The 21734-nt window shown below is 38.3% G+C and overlaps 1 protein-coding gene across 1 annotated transcript; it reads right to left on the bottom strand.

Moving 5' to 3' along the window:
• Positions 1-10034: 10034 nt before the first annotated feature.
• Positions 10035-16811, bottom strand: LOC126472042 (NADH dehydrogenase [ubiquinone] 1 alpha subcomplex subunit 6). The gene is made up of 3 exons (XM_050099908.1): positions 16470-16811; positions 16187-16302; positions 10035-10228 (listed from the first exon to the last, which is right to left on the bottom strand). Exons 1-3 carry the CDS (start codon positions 16597-16599, stop codon positions 10100-10102), a joined length of 375 nt encoding a protein of 124 aa, XP_049955865.1. The 5' UTR covers positions 16600-16811; the 3' UTR covers positions 10035-10099.
• Between the last annotated feature and the right edge of the window lie 4923 nt (positions 16812-21734).

The following is a 21734-nucleotide window of genomic DNA, read 5'->3' as shown; positions in this document are numbered from 1 at the left end:
CAAAGGTCTCTCTTGCTGGCAGGTCAACAGAAAGGACCGCTTACACATGGGTAATTTTGAATGGATAGCAAAGAAGGGTGTTTCATAGCATTTTATGCACCATGCTCATGGGTATGCCCAATCTTTGGGCATTCTCAACGTGAAGACGTTTGCACACCACCACTCATCTCCTCCTGCATTGTTGTGCCCACTGCTTTCACTGACATCAAATCAATTCATTTCCTCCCTCTACCAGGTTACACACCAAAAGAACCCATCTTTTTGAATTTCCGAATCATTTTCTCCAGACCCATGGCAGTCATTAGACTAACACCTTTTTCAAACCCTTCAGTGCCCGGAACTTCTCCAGAGCAATGTGTGCAGTCATCATTCTTGAAATACAGCTTTAGAAGCAGAGTGCAATCCTGAATTGAGACAGTCATGGTGAAAGTCACAGATGTGAAAGGAGGAAAAGCCATGTACCCAACATGCTTACACCAACTTCAATGAGTCGTTCACATGACGGGTGTTTCCATCTACATATTCCGATACATACAGCACCATCTATTGATCGATTTTCACACTTTTTTCCTTCTTCGATATGTTCTCCGGTAATATTCCATTGCAATTTGATGTCATTCTGACGAGTGGTGTTATTTCTACTGCGTTTTGAAAGTTTAACTTTCATTGTAATCACTCTGTACATTTAAATTTTCCCCATAAAAATCTCGCTGCTATCAATTTCAGGTTTCAACCATCTTTCTGTACCTAGTATTACGAGAGCTTCACTGCTTTTTATGTGTGCCTTAAAGTCTGGCATTTTGTTGCAAATGCTTCGCATTTTACCATTAGGATTTTAATAATTTCATCTGTGGGAAGCATTTCTTTCGATCTTACACTGATACTTCTCAGTTTCCTACATCTATTGTTACCTGAATAGGATTGAGAGATTCCTAATAATAATAATAAAAAAATAAAAAAAAACCTTGTCTGCACCCCACACACAGTCAGCTACCTGAGTAGCAACCTCTGCTGTGTAGTGCACTCCTGACCTATTTAGGAGGACCCTTCATTACTTAATCCTATGGCTTAAGTCCAAGAAGTCGCAGCCTAGCTTGTCTGAGAACCTTCAAAGTCTCTGGTTCAGTCCTTCAACTCAACTCAGAACCCAAGGGCCATGGTCAATCCTGAGGACAACACTGCAAATTGTGAGCTCCACTGAAATTCCAAGGGCACGGTTGACCTTCTCAGTCCTCTCTGCCAGTCAACGCTAATGACCTAAGTACGAAATCAGAGTCTGGGCAGCACACTTCGTTTGTTCCAACATGTGCCACAATCTTCAGTTGGTTACACCTTGTTTCCTTAATGTCTGCCAGAATAGCCTCTTCAACATGTTGAATAAGATCCCCAAGCATATACACTGAGTGCACCTGGTGTTCTCTCTCACAGTTTTATTCAATATGAGTAGTGTTCTTGATAGAAACAAATAGTCTTGAATGCTGATACAACCACATGCTTAGTAACATCATGCTGCATCGATGTAATTTCCTCATTGCAGTCTTCCATGCTAAGAGATCAAAGATTCCCGAGTCTGGGATGAAGCTCAAAGTGCAGCTGCTTAAAAGATGCACTGATCAGTTGCAGACAGAGCAGCTAGTTTTCTCTGGCAGTTTGTATGCATGCTACCCTCCCCTCCTCCCATCGGAGACAGTGAGCAGGAGAAAAAAAAAAAGAAGGAGGGAGGGGGAGAGATAGAGACCAAGATGGTCCTCATGCTAGGGAGTAGTCACTTGAGAAAGCACATTTAAGATAGTACAGAATTTTCTGGATAGGAAGTGAAAGATAGCTAACATTATTAAGCCAACTGTAAGGCTTAGCATTGTCTCCATGGGGCACTTTGGGAACAGATCTTAATAAACACTTATCAATTATTGGGTGCAGGGAACAGTTTATATTGTAACTGCACGCAAATAGCTGGGAATACTCTTCGCACAGATGTGAACTTAGTCAAAAGTGAATCATGACCTTGATGAACTGTTTCACTGGCTATATAAATTCAGAGTTAAAAGTCATTCAGTGGGGTGATCAAACAGGTGAGATTTATGCATAGGCCTCTCACATGACATTGCCTAAATCTGAATATTTTCTGGTTCACTTTAACAATTAACTTTCAGAAGCATTCAATGTAATTGGACCACTTTCTGTGCAATCCCTGCAATTTCAAATTTTTTCATGTCACCTTTATTAGTGTACTGAAAGAATGCTGCTAAATGACTAAATATAGTTGAAACCATTTTTTAAGGGGGAAAAAAGCAGTTTGACAGCAGAAATGGTATAAACATTAATACATTTGGACTTTTTCATGGAAACATAAGTTGGTTAAATAAGAAAGGTGATCATTTCACTTCAGGATACTGGAAAAGCTAAAGGTATATCTATTGGTGGGCTACGTATAAAAGATTGCATTCCATTATTGTAGGCATAACTTAAGGAAAGCACAAGTGGTTGTTGTACACACAAAATTGAATTAAATCCACCTTCACTGTATGGCTCTTTGAAGACCCTACTTCAATAATTGGCTTAAAGATATACAAGACAGCACTTCTGAGCGTATGTACCCCACAGGTTACTTTGTAACGTTCTTGCGAGGCCCTGCGGCAGTTAACGTATTAAAGAGGATACCATTAAGACATAGTGCAAATAACAGAGAAACCACTGTATGTGATGTTTCAATATTGTTTACAACCCCGATATTTCTGAGAGCAATAGTTGCTGATCGATACTTTGATATGTTCCCACTGCATCATTCGAAACAGCAACTGAGAATTTATTTCTACAGCCAACTATCTTTCAAGGAACCGATGTGACCTCATAATAAATGGTTTATCAAACCATAACGGTCAAGTAGAAGTAGTAAGCCATCTACAGTGATCAGTTTCAAATGTGCAATTTCACAGAATCCTAAATCTTTCTCAGCAATCTTTCTGTAACACTATGAATCCTGGTGAGAGGAAGAAAGGATGATCAATATATGGGTTCGAAGTATCTTGTGCAAGGAAGAGTTTAATACAGATAACTAGCTTTAATAAAGAGTTGGGGCAATACAAGCAGTACTACACCATTGGTTCCCATATAATCAAATATGTGCAAACATTTCAAGAACAAAGCATAAGATATGGGGCGTGAAACAAACTACGTAAGACAAGTGATATTCAGTGCTTTTATGACGCAGCAGAGAAATTCAAATCTAAAGCCTTTAAAATCAATGAAATATTCCCAAAAACACAACAAATGCAGGGATCACAACCTTTCTGAACAGCAACAGCTTCTGTGCTGGGTTGTCTATTGAGAAAGCAATGTATGATTCCATAAATTCAGTTCCCGAAAGAATTAAACAAGAAAAATTGTCTTGCTGGCATATTTTTGCTACCTTGCCAATCCCTGTGTAAGGCAAAAGTAATTTTGATTCAGCTGCAAGACACATTAATGTGAACACCTGCCAACTATAGGGAGTTTACTTCCTGTTTGATGCCTCCAAATATAACAATCATCATACAGAAGACAACATACCACATTAATCCACACAGTACCAATGGGGTAAGGTATTTTATGCCCACCTCTTGACAAAATATTTTAATCTACTTAGTTACTTTATATTTTAAAATTTTGAAAAATGTTTTAATGAATTATACCATATTCCATATATGTTTTAAATTTTTTATTAAACTGAACCCAAAAATTTAAGTGTAAGTAGTAGAACTACTTTCCACACTGAATGTCATTCACTACTCTAGGTTCAGGATCTTTTTTCCACATCTGCACTTCTTTGAAAAGTACATTAATGTACTTCCATTTGGTTTTTACCTTTTTCAGTGTGGGCTTAGAATACACACCACCTCAGAACGCGCGTTATGTAAAGTGCATTGCGATTGCTAGGGTTAATGCTCAAGGGTTCCCAAACTTTTCCTCTGCTGGAACATTTTTGAGCAGGTACTTTGGTGGAACATCTTGTTTATTTTGAAGGTTAATAAAATTTTTAAAATGACAAAAACTTGTTTTATTCAATGTGTACTTCAGTTTATATCAGCTAATAACACAGAAACCATAAATTTTAACAAAATAGCTACTATAATCGAAATGGGAAAAAAATCCACATTATTAATTTTCTTCACCTCTTTTCTTGTGGAGCACTTAACGACTTCACTTCCCACTGGACACCATTTGAAAAATCCTGTTCTAGGTAGTCAATAAGTTAAAAGACTATAGCAGTGTTAATGGAAAGAAAGTTTCCTAGGTTCTTGGGGCTGAGCTCTTTCCCAGAGGTGTAATTCCAAGTGATTATAGCTTACATGACAGCAGACAGAAACTAACTGCATAAGGTGTGTTTTTTTTTTTTTTTTTTTTTTTTCTCCCACTTCCTTGTTGGTATGATTTCTGGTGAATGGCTTAGTAGTCTATTTTATGCACAATATTTTGATGATTGTGCCCATCACCTTTTTCATTGCTGTGAGACTTGTTATGTGTACTCACTGCCAGGTTTCCAACCTGATTTTAATACTGTCAGTGTCATGCTGTTATTTTTAGCAAAGTCCAAAATCTGGCATGCATGTCTTTGATGCTCATTTGTCGTTCAGAGCCCACACTTGTTCTGTGAAATGCACTTCCCCCTCAGCGTTTTCCAGCTCTGGTGGATGGGGTGATTGTCAATATATTAATGAAATAAGTGCTACACTCCAAGTCTAGTTTAAATTGAAACCTCCAGCCAGGTTTATTAGATTTCCAACGTATTTATTTTGATACTCTTTAATTATGCTGCCCCATTCTGTGTGATCATGGCACGTCTTGCGTGGAGCAGATTCTTTAAGTAGTCAAGGTGAGTTGCGAAGAATATCAGCGACATGCTAGACTAAGATAAACAAGCAAATCAGTTGGTGCCAAATTCTGTATATAATATAATCATGAAATGAAATATGATGAGACCAATTTTGTTAGATTAGATTAACCAGTATAATTCACCCCTTTCTGTGCCAAAGTTAGATTTAATCTTGAATAGTGAAGATCATCCTTTTTCCTAGTATTGTAGTTATGCACACTGCTATTACTTTTAAATTGGGTTTGGTTGTTAATAACAAATTTCATAAGAGTATATATACTGAGAAGCTACTGTGAATATCCCTAGATCCTTAAATAAATGTCTGCAGGATGATCTTGGGTGGACTCCAGCTATTATTCTGATTACACGCTTTTGTGCAATAAATACTTTATTCCTCAGTGATGAATTACCCCAAAATATGATGCCATATGAAAGCAATGAGTGAAAATAGGCGTAGTAAGCTAATTTACTAAGATGTTTATCACCAAAATTTGCGATGACCCTTATTGCATAAGTAGCTGAACTCAAACGTTTCAGCAGATCAATGTGTTTCTTCCAATTTAATCTCTCATCAATGGACACACCTAAAAATTTGGAATATTTTACCTTAGCTATATGCTTCTGATTAAGGTCTATATTTATTAATGGCGTCATACCATTCACTGTACAGAACTGTATGTACGGTGTCTTATCAAAATTCAGTGAGAGTCCGTTTACAAGGAACCACTTAGTCATTTTCTGAAAGACAGTATTGACAATTTCATCAGTTAATTCTTGTTTGTCAGGTGTGATTACTATACTTGTATCATCAGCAAAGAGAACTAACTTTGCCTCTTCATCAATATAGAATGGCAAGTCATTAATATATATTAATAACAACAAAGGACCCAAGACTGACCCTTGTGGAATCCCATTCTTGATAGTTCCCCAGTTTGAGGAATGTGCTGATCTTTGCATGTTATGAGAACTACTTATTTCAACTTCCTGCACTCTTCCAGTTAGATACGAATTAAACCATTTGTGCACTGTCCCACTCATGCCACAATACTTGAGGTTGTCTAGCAGAATTTCATGATTTACACAATCAAACGCCTTTGAGAGATCACAAAAAAATCCCAATGGGTGGTGTTCGGTTATTCAGATCATTCAAAATTTGATTGGTGAAAGCATATATGGCATTTTCTGTTGAAAAACCTTTCTGGAAACCAAACTGACATTTTGTTAGCACTTCATTTTTACAGATATGTGAAGCTACTCTTAAATACATTACTTTCTCAAAAATTTTGGATAAAGCTGTTAGAAGGGAGATTGGACGGTAATTGTTGACATCAGATCTATCCCCCTTTTTATGCAAAGGTATAACAATAGCATATTCAGTCTATCAGGGAAAATGCCCTGTTCCAGAGAGCTATTACACAGGTGGCTGAGAATCTTACTTACCTGTTGAGAACAGGCTTTTAGTATTTTGCTGGAAATGCCATCAATTCCATGAGAGTTTTTGCTTTTAAGCAAGTTTATTATTTTCCTAACTTCAGAGGGAGAAGTGGGTGAGATTTCAATTGTATCAAATTGCATAGATATTGCCTCTTCCATTAACAGCCTAGCATCTTCTAATGAACACCTGGATCCTACTATATCCACAACATTTAGAAAATGATTATTAAAAATATTTTCAACTTCTGACTTTTTGTTCGTAAAGTTTTCATTCAATTTGATGGTAATACTGTCTTCCTCTGCTCTTGGTTGACCTGTTTCTCTTTTAATAATATTCCAAATTGTTTTAATTTTATTATCAGAGTTGCTGATTTCAGACATGATACACATACTCCTGGATTTTTTAATAACTTTTCTTAATGTAACACAGTAGTTTTTATAATGTTTGATAGTTTCTGGGTCACTACTCTTTCTTGCTGTCAGATACATTTCCCTTTTCCGGTTACAAGATATTTTTATACCCTTAGTAAGCCATGGTTTGTTACAAGGTTTCTTACGAGTATATTTAACTATTTTCTTGGGGAAACAGTTTGTGCACCATGATCAGAAAGACCATTCTCAACAGGCTGAGCATTTATCTGGTTAAACTTATCTTGGTCTATAAAGAAGTTATCTATCAGTGAGCTGCTATCTTTTACCACCCGAGTAGGAAAATCAATAATGGGTGTTAAATTGAATAAACCGAGTAATACTTCAAGGTCATTTTTCCTATTACCCTCTTTCAGAGAATCTACATTTAAGTCCCCACAAATAATAATTTGCTTCCCCCTGTCTGACAGATAGCACAAAAAGGAGTCCAAATTTTTCAGAAACAGATGAAAATTTCCTGATGGGGACCTATATACAGTTACAATTATAAATGTGCCTTTATTTAATTTAAGCTCACAGGCGCATGCTTCTATATGTTTCTCTACACAAAACTTTTTGTTTCTATACTTTTTGCACAATGATAACTTTTGACATATATGGCAACTCCTCCTTTCTCCATATTTTCTCTCATTACATGTGCAGAGAGCTTATATCCACTTACATTTACCTTATCCATATCATTAACAATGTGATGCTCAGACAGGCATAGTATATCTATTTCATCCTCAGCTTCTAAATCTTCTAAACAAACCTGAAGCTCGTCTATTTTATTCTTTAAACTCCCAATATTTTGATGAAATATACTTACATTATTTTTAATTATACTTTTATGAGAACCTTTCCTTATTCTAACATTTGCAGTACTCTCCTGTCTGAGTTCCTCATTGTGCTTAGGCCTAGTTCCTATACCAGCGGTCACATGGTGTTCAGAGAGGCAGATTATGTCAACTGGGTTGGGTGACTAATTCATCAATGCAATTACCTAGGACTGAGATACAACTTGGTGGAGATAAAATTTCTGGTGATTGGTGAAAATTTATAATTGACAGCTGTGATTGGTGATCCAATGTGCTAGAATTGTGCTGTTTAATTTCTTTCCTAAACTGAAGATTTGTTTCAATCCTGACCTCTCGTAGAACTTGACATCTTTCTGTCTTCCCTATCCTAAAAAAGGTGCTGCTCCAACACCTGCAACCACTGGTATTTTACCATTCATGGCAGTTCCTCCCCCTTAAATTTCCTGCTATTACCCCAGCCAGTTTCCCCTTCCCTTTCCTGTTGAGATGTTGGCTGTGCCTGGTATAGTCCCACCTACTGAGAGAGTCCACAGGAACCACACCAATATGAGCCCCTGCACCCGACCCAAGCAGCCGTTCCAACTCCAAATTAACTCTCCCAACAGAAGAGTTCAAATGAGGTCGGTCATGGCGTCTCAGGACATATACAAATTCAACACTGGTGTGTCTCGATGCCGATGCAATCTTTACCAGGTCACACTCTATACTGTACCCAGGATCTCTGTCGATGCTGTTCCCTGGCCCTCCCACAATAACCACGGTGTCTTCCCTGGTAAATCCTTTACAGAGTGAACCTAAATCCTCTGTCACGTGATCCAGACTAGCACTTGGTTTGAAAAATTTGTGACCTGGTATTCTGGTCCTAATTCCTCCTGCAGAAGTTGGCCTACACCTCTGGCATGAGAACTGCCTAACAACAAAACTTTCTTCCTTTTCGATGACTTTCCTACATTCTTTTTCAATTGCCTATTGAAAGTTTGTTGTGTCCTGTCTACACCTACCTCTGCTTGAGGCTCATCAGTTTCTAACTGAAGCAACAGGTCAAACTTATTTTTGACATTCACCACAAAACTGTCAGACTTAGTTCTAGGCCTATTCCTTCTGCTACCTGTTGCCACTTCCCACCCCTCTTTGCCCTTCTCCCTCCTTAACCTGTCCAGATCTTCCCTAGCCTGATCTAGCTCAGCCTGAAGGGCAGCAATTTTCCCCTCCTGTTCCACTATCTTCCTATCTCTGCTGCAAATCCTACATAACCACTGATGAGCCTGATCCACTTTCCCAACACCCACGCCACTGCAGTCCCCCCAGTGAAAAAAACTACTGCATCTATCACACCAAACCCCGGAACTAACAATTCTACGGCAAGTCAGGCACTTCTCACTCATGGCAAAAATAATACTTTTAACTAGAATAAATCAATTAAATTACCGAAAATCAAAAAAGACGTTACAAGAATTAAGCCTATTCACAAATGTATATAAGCAAGTTTCTGATTTAAAATTTCGCTGTTTTTCTGAGATCTGTATTAAAACAATGGAGGTATACGCTATTTATTATATATTTCACTCAATGGAGTGAAAAAACGGACAATTAAACGAGATACTTTAACTTTGATTCTCCAAAAACGTTACGAGAATTAGGCCTATAAACAAATGTATATAAGCAAGTTTCTGATAGAAAGTTACGCTGTTTTTCTGAAATCTGTATTAAAACAATGAAGTTACACGCTATTTACGGTAGTTTACTTATTTGTTACCAAGAAACTAGTTAAATTACCGTGAAACAAGAAACAAACACGTTTACAAAATTTAAGCCTAAGCGCGGGAGTGTCTCCCGACAGTACGCACTTGGCTGTGGTGCAGACATGAAAATTCTGGTGCAGTGTAATCAAGGGGTCTATTGAACTAAAGCTGTTGGCAAACGTAATAAACAAGGCTTGGAGACCTGCACTTAATTTATGATCTCATCGTCCACATAAAGTGCTTACACAAAAGAATGAAGTGAGCGCCAGGAGTCTAACTCTGCTACAAATAGTGTTGCAGCACCAAGAGCACCTCACAGTCAGCGGAGGGCAGGCAGTGATTATGCATACAAAAGCAGCCTGCAGCACTTTAAGAAGATAATTGGATCAGTCAGTGAAATATTTGTATAAAATGGAATTGACAATTGAGCTGGACACCCTAAACCGTACTGTTAATCACACAAAGAAAACTTGAGGGATCTCATGCACATTCCTATACCAACCAAGTAATAAAACAGGAAAGTAAGTAGAACCAACAGTAGTAACAAGTACTTCTCAATAGGCAGCAATACACTTGAGTAAAAACTAATAGAGTGAGAGGTACAAATTCACAAGAATAAATAATATAGTGACTGTTACCAAGTAAAGGATCGAAATTGCAAAGTGAGACACTAATTGAAAGAAAACAATTCATACTGTGCATCACAAACCTTAAAAGAGATCCACACTTAGTATTTTATTTGCATACATCTTTGGAATCTTCCCATCAATGAAAGACAAATGACTTGTGTAAAATTTAATTTATATATACACGTCTACAAATATTTTTACAAAACTACAAACATTTCACTGGTGGCCAGCAAAGAATTTTGAAAGAAAATCTGTTGGTTTTGGTTCATGTGTTTCTTTAAAGTAAGCCATCACATGGCCTTTCTGCTTCCAAATCTGTACAGTTTCTTTCAGTTCCATTTGTCCCTGAAAAATGAATCAGAGTAAATATATTTTACAAAAAGGCTTGTGAAAAATAGGCATCTTCCAACATTCATATCCCTACATCTTAAGACTGATTTGCTTAACAGAGGTAAGGGAATGTCCTTCCATATTTAACCTTGCTTAAATTAAGGTGTATAACAATACTTTAAATAGCACCAGTATCTCTCAGGAACAAGTTATCGAACAACAGAAAAAATATAGAAAAAGCAAAAACTTTGTAGTCTTGTACTCCTTAGTTCCATATAACATTACAGTATATTAATAATTTTTACTTTGGGATCGTCTAGCCACAACCAAATGAAAATTTTTTTGTGCCATACCCATTTCCCTTCTATTCTTTGCGAGGCATCTTCAGTAGCAGATTTCATGGATATTGACCTGCATGTTGTGTTTTTATTCCTTTGTTACTGCTATCTTTATTTCCGCCCCCCACCAGCACTAGGAACTGAACACTACAGTTCAGTTCTCAGTGCTGTGAAGTATGGAAATAAAATTTCAAATGGCAGTTATAAGACGAAGAATGGTAACAAAGGAAGAAAAACAACATGTAGATGAAAAGCCACGAAATCTGCCACTGAAGATGCCTTGCACATAGAGTTGTGAAACTACTGTAGCTGTAGATTATCGTAACTGTAAACCATGGTAGTTTTCCTGCCACCATCCACTGCACCCTGGCTGCAAATGGGAACTGCATCTGATGTAAACAGCAATTCGAGTGAAGTGGCTGGTGAAGTAAGGTTACGGGGCAGAGAAGGCAAGGGATCATGGTAGGGGTTGAGGACAGCTGTTGTGCTGTCTGTGAGAACAACCAGGAATGTGGGGAGAACAGGATAGGGCTGCTAGGTGCAGACTCTGAACAGTGTGTTGGATGTTGGAGGGGCAGATGGAGGGGTGGGGTGGGGGTGGGGGGTGGGAGGGAGGAGAGTTCAGTTCAGAAAAGTGGGTGTTTGTAGGAAGGGTCCAGGTGGTGTAGCCTAGTCATTCATGGTCATCACATCCATAGTGAGAACAGGTCTCTATGAGGCCTTCACAGACCAAAATTACTTTCCCTAACTTGTCCAGAAACAGATCCCTGTGCTTTGTCTCTCCAGTCTGCTACCATCTACCCATACCTGCCATCCAGCTACAGAAGAATATATCTTTAAACTCAGTAGCACGCAGTGCTGCAGCAGCTAACCACATTTTTCGCCATACCCTGATGTGAGGAATGTTCTACCCACTATCTTCCCCACCCCTTTCCACAGTGGTAATTTGATGATCACTGACTGTATGATATCCTCGTCCATCCCTACTCCTAACCTTTTGCCTCATATCCCAGCAACACACCTATATGCAAGACCTGTCCTCATACCACCACCACCACCACCACCACCACCACCACCACCACCACCACCACCACCACAGTCACAGGCATTTCCTACCCCATTAAAGGCCGCAGTACTTGTGAAAGCAGCCAATTGATCTAAGCCACAACCACTGCGCTGCTTTCTACATGTGCACGACAACTAACAAGCTCTGTCCACACGAAAGGCCACTGCCAAACAGTAGTCAAGAGACAGCTGGACCACACTGTTGCTGGACACACTGCCCAACATGAAGTGTTTCACTTCAGTGACTGCTTTACAGCCTGCACCACATGGATCCTTTCTACCAACACCAGCTTTTTCTCAATTGTGCAGTTGGTAACTCTCTCTACAACAAATCCTTCATTCCTGTAACACCCTGGCCTCAATCTTCACTCAGTCCTCCAGCTACCTGGCCTCAATCTTCACTCAGTCCTCCAGCTACCTATTCCCTTTACCTGCTACCACTCCAGCACTAGACATGCCTCCACCCTGCCAATGCAACCAAGAGCCTTCTTCCACATCTCTCATTTCCCTCCCCCACCCAACACAGCACCCAGACTCTGCAGCTAGTAGCAGCCATATCATGTGCCCAACATGTCCCTGCAAACTCGCAGGCAGCACACCACCTTCCCCCACCACTACCAAGCTATTGTTCCCCATCCTATGCTGCCTCCTTATCCCCATAATGATATACTGTTTACGTTAGACACAGTTCCAGCCCACAGTCAGGCCAGATTGGGTGCACGGAGTGGCCATGCATGTGCATTTTTTTTTCTGAAGAATGCCCTTTGACCCAGAAGCTTAAATGTTTAGTAGTCTTTACAGTGCTTGTCTGCAACTCAATGCTCTTCTATGTAGGGAGTAATAATCTATCCTTTTCATTAAGCTGTTATTACATCCTGGGCTTAGATCTTTCCAGAAAATATAATGCTTATTACACAGCAAATTAGAATTGAAGGTAAGAAAATGACTGGTTAAATGCTTCATGATTTTCAGTACGGCTGAGAAAACTAGACATTGAAGATGAGAAGAGGGATGAAACTGTAGCATTCAAGATGTGGATTTGGAGGAGAATGGAGAAAAGAAAATGGGCGGATAAAATCAACAGCTTAGTGCTGACAACGGTAAACGAACAAGAAAGTCTCTTAAATTTAGTTAAGAAAATGAAAGCAGATTGTGTGTGACACATACTGCAAGAAACACTATTTCCAACAGCTACAGAATGTACAGTGAAATGATTGAAGAAAACTGGAAGGACAAGAATAAAAATGCTATATGGAATGAAAAGGGGGAAGATACCAGACTACAAAGCAGTTAACCTGAAACACCACCAGATGGAGACATTAATGGTGTCAGGAACCTATCAATACACCTGATAATAATGCAGTGCCAAATACATTGTTTATTGCATTTCAATAATTCATGGCTGCTGACAAATTTCAAATTTCAGTGAGGTGTGAAGTGACACTGATAATGGATTTCACAAGTTCATGTTCAGGTCTTTCATCATTCCTCTTGATGTATAAGCATCATAAATTCATAAAATTAGTCCACTACAGACAAATGGACAATGGTCTTCCGAGTGGTAATGGTGTTGGCTCCTCTACTGCAAGTCCTAAATCCATTCACTTTCCATTGAGTTATGGGACAGTTATTTATGTTTTACCTATTTTTCTCTGTCTTGGTGGTGTGCACCAGCTAGGAAAAATTAACAGATTGTCTTTTCAGCTCCTTTGTGGGGAGCTGAAACCAAGCCACTGTAATACTTTACAATCCATTACTATGCTGTGCTTCCATTTGCTTTGTTGGTTTTCAATTCTTTTCTCTTAGAGGGAGAAGAGAGGCACATAGAGGAGGAGTCTCAAATTGTGAATTCCTTGCAATTAAATTTTATTTGGTCACTAAATTAACTCCTCAACAAGTCTTCCCACTGATGTTGCAATGGAACTCATCACAATTGCCAGGATTTGCAGGGAAGCCACTGCCACTTCCCCCTCGTCTGTTTTGTTTGTCTGTTTGGAGAACCGTAAAAGCTCAAGCCTGCAATGGCTTAAAAGCTATAGTAACCAATGCTTGACTGTTTATCATTCCATTCACCTCATTAGTTAAGTATTTGCTATAAATATCTACATAGCAAATAATTGCTGTGTATTATGCAAATGACAGCACCACTTGGTGAATAATTGTTACTGCATCTTTGGGTATATTTGAAAAATAACTACTAAAAACATACATAAAATTATGGGTAAGTGAAGAATAAGTGTGTCTGCATATGCTTAAAAAATGCATTCAATTAGTTTGAGTCTAGTACTACGATTGGTTTTTATATGAACTTATTCACTTTGCATACACAATGACCTAAATATCGTGCCAGCAACTTGTGGAGATCTGGCAATTTTACAAAAATCTTCTGCAAGAAACAGAATGTCTTACGTAGAAAAATTTGGTGTGCTAGGTACTAATCACAGAAGCCTTCTATTCAGGGCTGGTTCAAGAACATTTTTCTACACAGTCAACATTGATCTGCATGTGCACAACTATAACAGCTTGACTGACGACTATCAAAACTGAAACTAAATAATAGTGTGTGTGTGTGTGTGTGTGTGTGTGTGTGTGTGTGTGTGTGTGTGTGCGCGCGTGCGCGCATTAGCAAAACGTGTACAATGAAGAGGATGATTAGCTATTTAACATCTACTGCTGGATAAAGGAGGTATCCTTCAGGAAAAAGGCTTCCTCCGAACTCCATGCAATTCAGTCTGCAGCTGTATGCACCCATATTGCTCCTGTACCTTTTCTATCATTTAACCACCTTCAATGGGTTATGTCTTTTTGTATCGCTTGGAACCCAACTTAGTCCAGTATCCATTCATTTTTCTGGCTACATTTCCATTTCATTTTCAGGGTAGTCACAATTTCATTGTTCATTCCAGTCTACTTCCTGGCCAATGTGTTTGTGCCTGGCATATGCATCCACCATTGTTCATGCAGTACCTTCAACACCTGTAAATACTACTGCTTGTCAGTTCTATGATTTTCTTAAATCTCAACTTTCTCCTCACTGTGTCAGTTTCATTATTTTAGTCTTATTGTATTGATTTTTGACTCACTTTCAACAGGTTTTATCAAGATGAGCCATTAACTGCAATTTCTTTACTTGAAGTGTATAATGCAGTCAGCAAAATAAACATGTATTCCTTCTTAGTTTTCTCTGTTTAAGTATTTGAAAACTACCTCAAAAGCCCTGTAGGAAAGAGGTGCGTGTTCTTCAGCTGACTAAAGGAAAAAATCTTTACATTTAATGCTCTGTTAAACATGCCATCTGAGATTGAGCACATGCTCAGGCTGTGGACAGAAACTTCAATGACTAATTTAAAAAAGACCCGAGGCTTGCTCCGTAAGAAAAAAAATATAGGCTAGGCACAAATTAAGTATTATTAAGACAGGGAAACAAATGAATCTGGGAACAGACTACAGTGAAAATGTAATTATGGTTGCAATAAAAATAAACAGAGGTTCACAAGGTATATGAAATGGATAACACATGGGTGAGGAAGTACTCTGCTGGACTCTTAGGGCATAAGAATGATGAGCACAAACTAACAGAAGGTGAGCCAAATGGGTTTAAAACATGCAGAGCAGTATGAATTGGTATAACTGAAGAATATGTAGAGGAACCTAAGTAGCCAACAGTGAATGAAAGGATTAACGATTAATATTTAAAGGGAAAAAAATCCCTCTAGGTTTTGCACAGGGTCACACGATTAAAAAAAGAACAGACCCAAAAATCTTGTGAATGTCACAATTACCTGCTGTTTTTCTTCTTGATGAAAGCAGTTTTCTTCAACAATATGACAAAAATACAGAGTTATGGTAACATAAAATGGCCAAGACAGAAATGTTATGAACTTCACAGCAATCTGATTCTAATAATGTCGAAGGTTATTTCTAACAACACACAACCCCTCCAGAAAAACTTCAATGGCACAAAAAGCACGTTATCACAATAGAAATAGTTCCTGTTACTCAAAGCACAAAACTTAGCAATTACACATGTCCTTTTTTGTAGCTGGAGGGGATGGGGGACTGGTGTTAAGAGTATATTGGTGGCCTTTACAGAAACTATTTTGTTTTGCTTAAATTCGTTTGACAAGATTTTTGGAGAAATACTTCCGATCAAAACCAGACAGCTGAGCAAACACTGTACCACTCCATAATTGCACTTTGTATTCACACGGCTTTTGAGGGCGCCCTAGCTGTCTGAATTTCTCTAAGGTAAATAACGCAATGAAACACAACAATAGTTATGTGAATTGAGCACATTACTGCCATTCTTGTGTAGGTAGGCTGATTTGACAGGCATTGAGTATTCAAAAATGCAATGAACTGATCACCTTCCAAGCTAGAAGCAAATAGTCATTATGAGAGTTTGACAGTGACTGTAAAGTACCAAACACTTCTGTGAAGTGAGTAGGTTCTCCCAAATCAGATTTGCTGACTTTTAACATCAATTAATCTACCTGTGTAATCAATTTCTTTTTTAGTTCTTGCGATAATGTGTTATACTAGCACTATGAGAGAATACATACGTCAGTACCTTAATGACGAGCATGTCTATCACACGGATGTCGGTAACATGTCTATTTTTCTCAAATTCCTCTCTTAATTTAGCCCTGCACTGCGGAACAGACTTGGGAATATCGTAGTCCATAACTGGAAGGATAAATACATACGTAAATGCGTGCGCAAATTATATAAAAACAGTGGCACAACACGGAAATACCAATTTATGAAGGCATATCTAAGCTTCTCAAAATTTATTGAAATATGTAGCAGTCAATTAAATGACAAGCTAAAGAAATTATGGTTCCGCAACTCACCGACGTAAGGGATTTGTCTGTACCATGCTTTATATAAATTCAACACTCTTTTCCGTGCTTCAGTTCTGTCAACAGACAATATAGGCCTAACTTGCCTAGCAGCAGACTTCACCGCCTCCCGGGCCGCCATACTGTGACTGGCTGACTGCCTATTCAAGAGTATTAACTATTAACAAACATGAAACGAAATTTACATCGAAATTCGAGAGTATCGATGTAAGGAGTGTTTAAAGCTGAGTGGAACTAAATAATAAACTATTTCAAACTTTTTAGGCGGCAAAAATATTGCTTTTCGTTCATAGAATATTTATTTGGCTGTTCTCGCCACGAGTATGATTCTAAAGGCTCGTCCACACGCAACGATCTGTCTGCGCACATCATATCTGCGCAGACAGATCGGTGCGTGTGGACAGAAGATTTGCACCAACATGAGATTTGTGCAAACCTGGAAGTTGGAGTTGGAGGTTTGAGCGAAAACTCTCAAATCTGTGGGTTCAAACCATATCTGCGCAGGCAAGTTGGAGCGTATGGACAGGAGATCGCCGCAAATCTGGTGCGAAACAGCTGTTTGCTCAGTCTAGTGTTTGTATTTGTGCGCACAGGGCATTAAAATGGCTGATACTCGTCAGTGTTCTCGAGAGTTTGTTAGTGAATTCATTGAAATATATAGAAACCACCCATGTTTGTGGAAGATTAAACTAAAGAATATAGTGACCGAGACAAAAAGACAGCAGCATACAATGCTCTAATTGAAAAATTGCGGGTATTATTTCACTCAACTCTTGTTTCGATATTGCAGTTGAAAATTCCAAGTCCTTGTAGCTACTTCCTGTTGCTAGTAATCTTAATGTTACCGCCAGCCGTTCATGAGGATAAATTGCCCTTCTCTATACAAGTATTTTTTCTCATAATATGAGGGGTTACAAGCTTTAAGAGATAATTATAAGTCTCGACATCCATCCGCAAATAATTTCGCCAGTCGTTATGTTAGCCCTGAAACTCTCGCAGTAAATTTACGTGAGAAAACTGCTTTCGCTTTAGCAGCCACTGTCTACACCATTTTAACCGCTTTCTCTGTTTCCTGCGGTTCGTCTGAATGTTTTTTGCAACACAAGTTGCGAACACAGACCACAACAGAACTTCCTCCATTTCTATATTTCAAAATAACTGAATAAAATTTTTGACGTTTAGGGGGAGTGTAGTCGCTAGCCACTGATATTTCTTTTCTACAGCGACAGATAGCGGGCGAGTAGTAGGTTGGGGTTTGTGTCGTGTGAACACACCACATTTGCAGTGATCTTTTGCGGAGGATGTTAAGTTCACCGGACTTGGATACGATCTGACGTCATTATGACGTACACACGCTACATCGAAAACGATAGAAACCGTATATCAACTATTCGACTTTTGTGAACTTTCGAGAGGTTGTGACAGGGTAGCGCTGTGCTCTGCGCCATTCGTTTGTGAACAGTAGACTCCAAAGCTGAACTGAGTATATGATGACCTAACACATTGGTTCTCCGAGTAAGAGACCTTTACTGTTGCCATCTTCTGCAAGCTGCATCCAGCAAAAGTAACGAGACTTCTGCATAGTTTAAGGTATCCGCTCATGTTGTGATGCAATTCGTATTTTGCATAATCTTGTCGTAGCAAATTATACTGCTGACATAAACCACATTGACATGGCCAGGTACATGCTAAAACTATTGTGGTTGTATACATGACATAATAAACAGTATGTCTGGTTTATCATACCACCGTGGAATGCTTTGACACTGCATTCAATTATTTCATACGTCAATCAGTACTAGACACTAACCTTTGGTTATGATTACATTGAGAAATCCACTTCCCCTCGTATTTCATCTCCGGTCGACGATTTTTCTTCAACAATGCCTCATATTTTTCTTTTTAAGTTCGAAATTCAATCATTCTACACACCAGTCATTACTGGACACTAAGGTACCTGTCTCTGCGGTCCGAGTGTAAAATTACTTGGAATTATGGTTGATAAAAGACTATCTTGGGATGGACATATAAATTACTTAGCTAACAAACGTGCACGAGTTCTCTTTCAGCTATATAAATTAAGAAAAAAAGTCAGCAAGACTGCTACAATCTAATATGTACTGACAAGACCAATTGTATGAAACCATACTAAAATGTTGATAGTAAATAAATATTATTTTCGGCGTAAGCATTCAATACAACAATCATACAATCTAATCTGGTCGGGACATAAGAAGACTTCACTTTCTTACGAAACGTGTTGTCCGTGGCGTTTTCAAGGTCACAGTCAGGAATATTTCTACTACTATCCAGCTCTTTTACTTTTATTTTGGCGAAGTACATATACGCTGCCACACTGAGCTGTTTTCAGAATCGCACATGTCAAAACAAACCACTAGCAGACGACAGTTTAGAATCTCGAACGTTCGTAAAAGTCGATAGGTGTGTTAATCGACTAAAGCGTATATACGTCATAATGACGTCACATCATATCCAGGTTGGGTGAACTTAGCAAGAAGCGTCTCGCGGGCCCTGAGGAATCATGACGTCATATCATGGCATGACGTCGTCTCTCATGCAAGCCAATATCGCTGGTAGTTTTCGAAACGCGGATATTCTTTGAACATGGCATGCTGATGCATTGTGGATTTGTGTATGATGGCGGGATTTGTGTGCGTTAAAGCTTTTCAATCACGGAAAAAAAATTGATAATACTTGCTGCAAAAGCACGTGTTTGCAGACGAGAAAGGATAGTTTATATTCCAGACAATGGACGGTAAGTAACTTCCGTTAGTAATCTTATCATGCGCAAGAAAAGTAAAATGTATGGTAAATCTACAGAAATTTCATTCTTTGTGCCTATAGTATTCTGATGCATTATGTTACTTTCAATGCATCTGTGTGGATTATTTGTGGTAACGGCGTATTCTCATAACAAATGGCTTCGGTATTTAAGTTGCAATCGTCGTAACTTTTTCCTGATCAAAAATTGTGTAGTAACTGTATTCTAACAGTAACCTGCACATTTGAAAACTTTTGAATGTTCACAATTAATCATTGATCATAGTCAGTATTTTTGACAGTAAAATAGATATGAATTGCAGTGACTGAATCCAGGTTTGTGAGTGGTGTAATGTGTTTTTGTAATGGCTGTTTCAGAGTTTCTGAAGTGAAAGTCCAAGGAAGAGAAGACAACGAGAAGTAGCTTTTTTGTCTGTTTCATGGTTTATAGGCCTACTGGGGAAACTCGCCATGTAAAAAAATGAGTAATGCATCCAGCTTGGTACCTCCATGGTGATGTGGAAATCCGAGCATTGTTAATAAAGAAATTAAATCTGTGTGTGTCTTTCTTTTGATTCCTTTATCATGTTGCTTATAGTAGACCAAATTTAATTAAAATACCCAGGTGATAATTTCAACATAAATTGGACTATGTGCATAGCTGCTTCTCACAGGCAAAGTATAAATATTCACCATCCTATGGCATGCGTGTTCACTAGTCAGTTATGGCAAAAGAAATCACTGACTCAAAGCATAATTTGCTTGGTAGACATAATTGGAAATGGCCTTTTTAGTTATAAGTTTACATTATTAGATTATAGTACTCCCTGAGAGATTATCTTCTGCATTTCTTGGCCCTGACATGATTAGGTCTGGAATACAGCATTAAGTGTGCTGCTCTGCTGTCAGCAGCATGGTAGTGAATGTGTTAAGTGGTCGTTTAGGAACTAGTGTGAAGTATATGCATCTGTACAGCATTGGCTAAAAAGATACAGCTAGAATGCTAATTACTGTTTCAGGAATTATCCTTTACACAGTTAAATATATTATGTTAAATATGTATCTAAAACTGAATTCATGAAGAACTTTTTAGTCATTTAAATAAAAATACCGCAAACTGAAAAATCGTCTTGAAATGGTAAGGGATATCAAATATAAGTAAATATTTTTCCTTGGTAAGATTAAAGTGTACAATTGCTGATACCTGGTTGTTACCATGAGATCAGTGCTGGCCCCAGCAGAGCAATCTGCTGTGACCACCAGCACCTTCATGCCAGCCAACGGGTTAATACATAAAACAGGGCAGTGCAAGACTTGGTCTGTAATTGTCATTGGTTGAAGCAACTAAAATTAAATTTCTGAGGTATGCTGGAACTGTGTTATTGGTATATTCCCCAGCATGATTTAAAATCTTTGCATTGAAATGGCACTGACAGTGTGTAATATATTTTGCAACTGAGAATAGATAAAAATTTATGTGGGAATATATTTCAAGAACCCCTTTCAAACCAAACATGACAATTATATTGACACACCAGTAAACCCACCTGAATGGCACACTGGGTTACACAAGTTTTAGCTGTAGGTGTAGAATAGGTAATTTACACAGAAAACTTTTCATACAAATTTTATTGTAAAGCACACTGAAGTTAAGGGAAAGATGCAATGCCTAGATGAGATAAACATGGACACACAATAACTCGTTTTGCTCAGATATATGGAAAATTAACTGTAGTATTATATGACATACAACACATCTAGGAGCAAATTTGTGGAGAGGAGAGATTGCATTGAACCTGTTGTGTATGTATGGTGCATATTTTGTTGCAATGCTGGGATGATGTCATCCAGATTTCAAAATTAGGGGTCTTGTAATGAAACTCTCATCAGTTTTAATATTTAAAAATAAACACGCCTGAAAAAGGAAGCTGAATAGGACTTTAAATTAAATTGCAAAAATTTTCCTGTTTTGCACATTCACTGCAGCTGACACTTAAAAGCTCGTGGCTAGTAGCTCTTATTGACCTTTGTGTCAGCCACAGTGAACATGTTGAAGATTTTAAAGTAACAAAGTAGTTGTTGACATTCTGGTATTAATGGATGGCAGCAGGAAACACAGCAATGAAATAATGTGAATGACTTAAACCAGGAATTAAACAAATCTACATAGCTTTGAACACAGTCATTTCACACTTCTTAGTCACTGCATATTTGTGTGCTATAACTAATACAGCAACCTTTCATTTTCTCATCTTTGATCTGGGACACATGTCACATCTTACTTATTTTCCTAGAGCAACTCTAGGTTTACTAGATCCACATTTCAGAATTCTGGTAATTGTAGTCCTACTTCGTGCTGAAAGTGTGGGTTGATAGCTGTCTCTTCAGATATGATCTCATCAACTGCCATTTCAGAAACTTGAAGGAAAAATGTGATTATTAAATTTTCTGTCAGTGATGAATATATCACTAATG

The sequence above is a fragment of the Schistocerca serialis genome, chromosome 1, assembly GCF_023864345.2.
Source record: "Schistocerca serialis cubense isolate TAMUIC-IGC-003099 chromosome 1, iqSchSeri2.2, whole genome shotgun sequence".
Taxonomy (NCBI): Eukaryota; Metazoa; Arthropoda; class Insecta; order Orthoptera; family Acrididae; genus Schistocerca; species Schistocerca serialis.
Note: the sequence above shows the minus strand (reverse complement) of the source record. Positions and strands in the feature narration are given on the sequence as shown.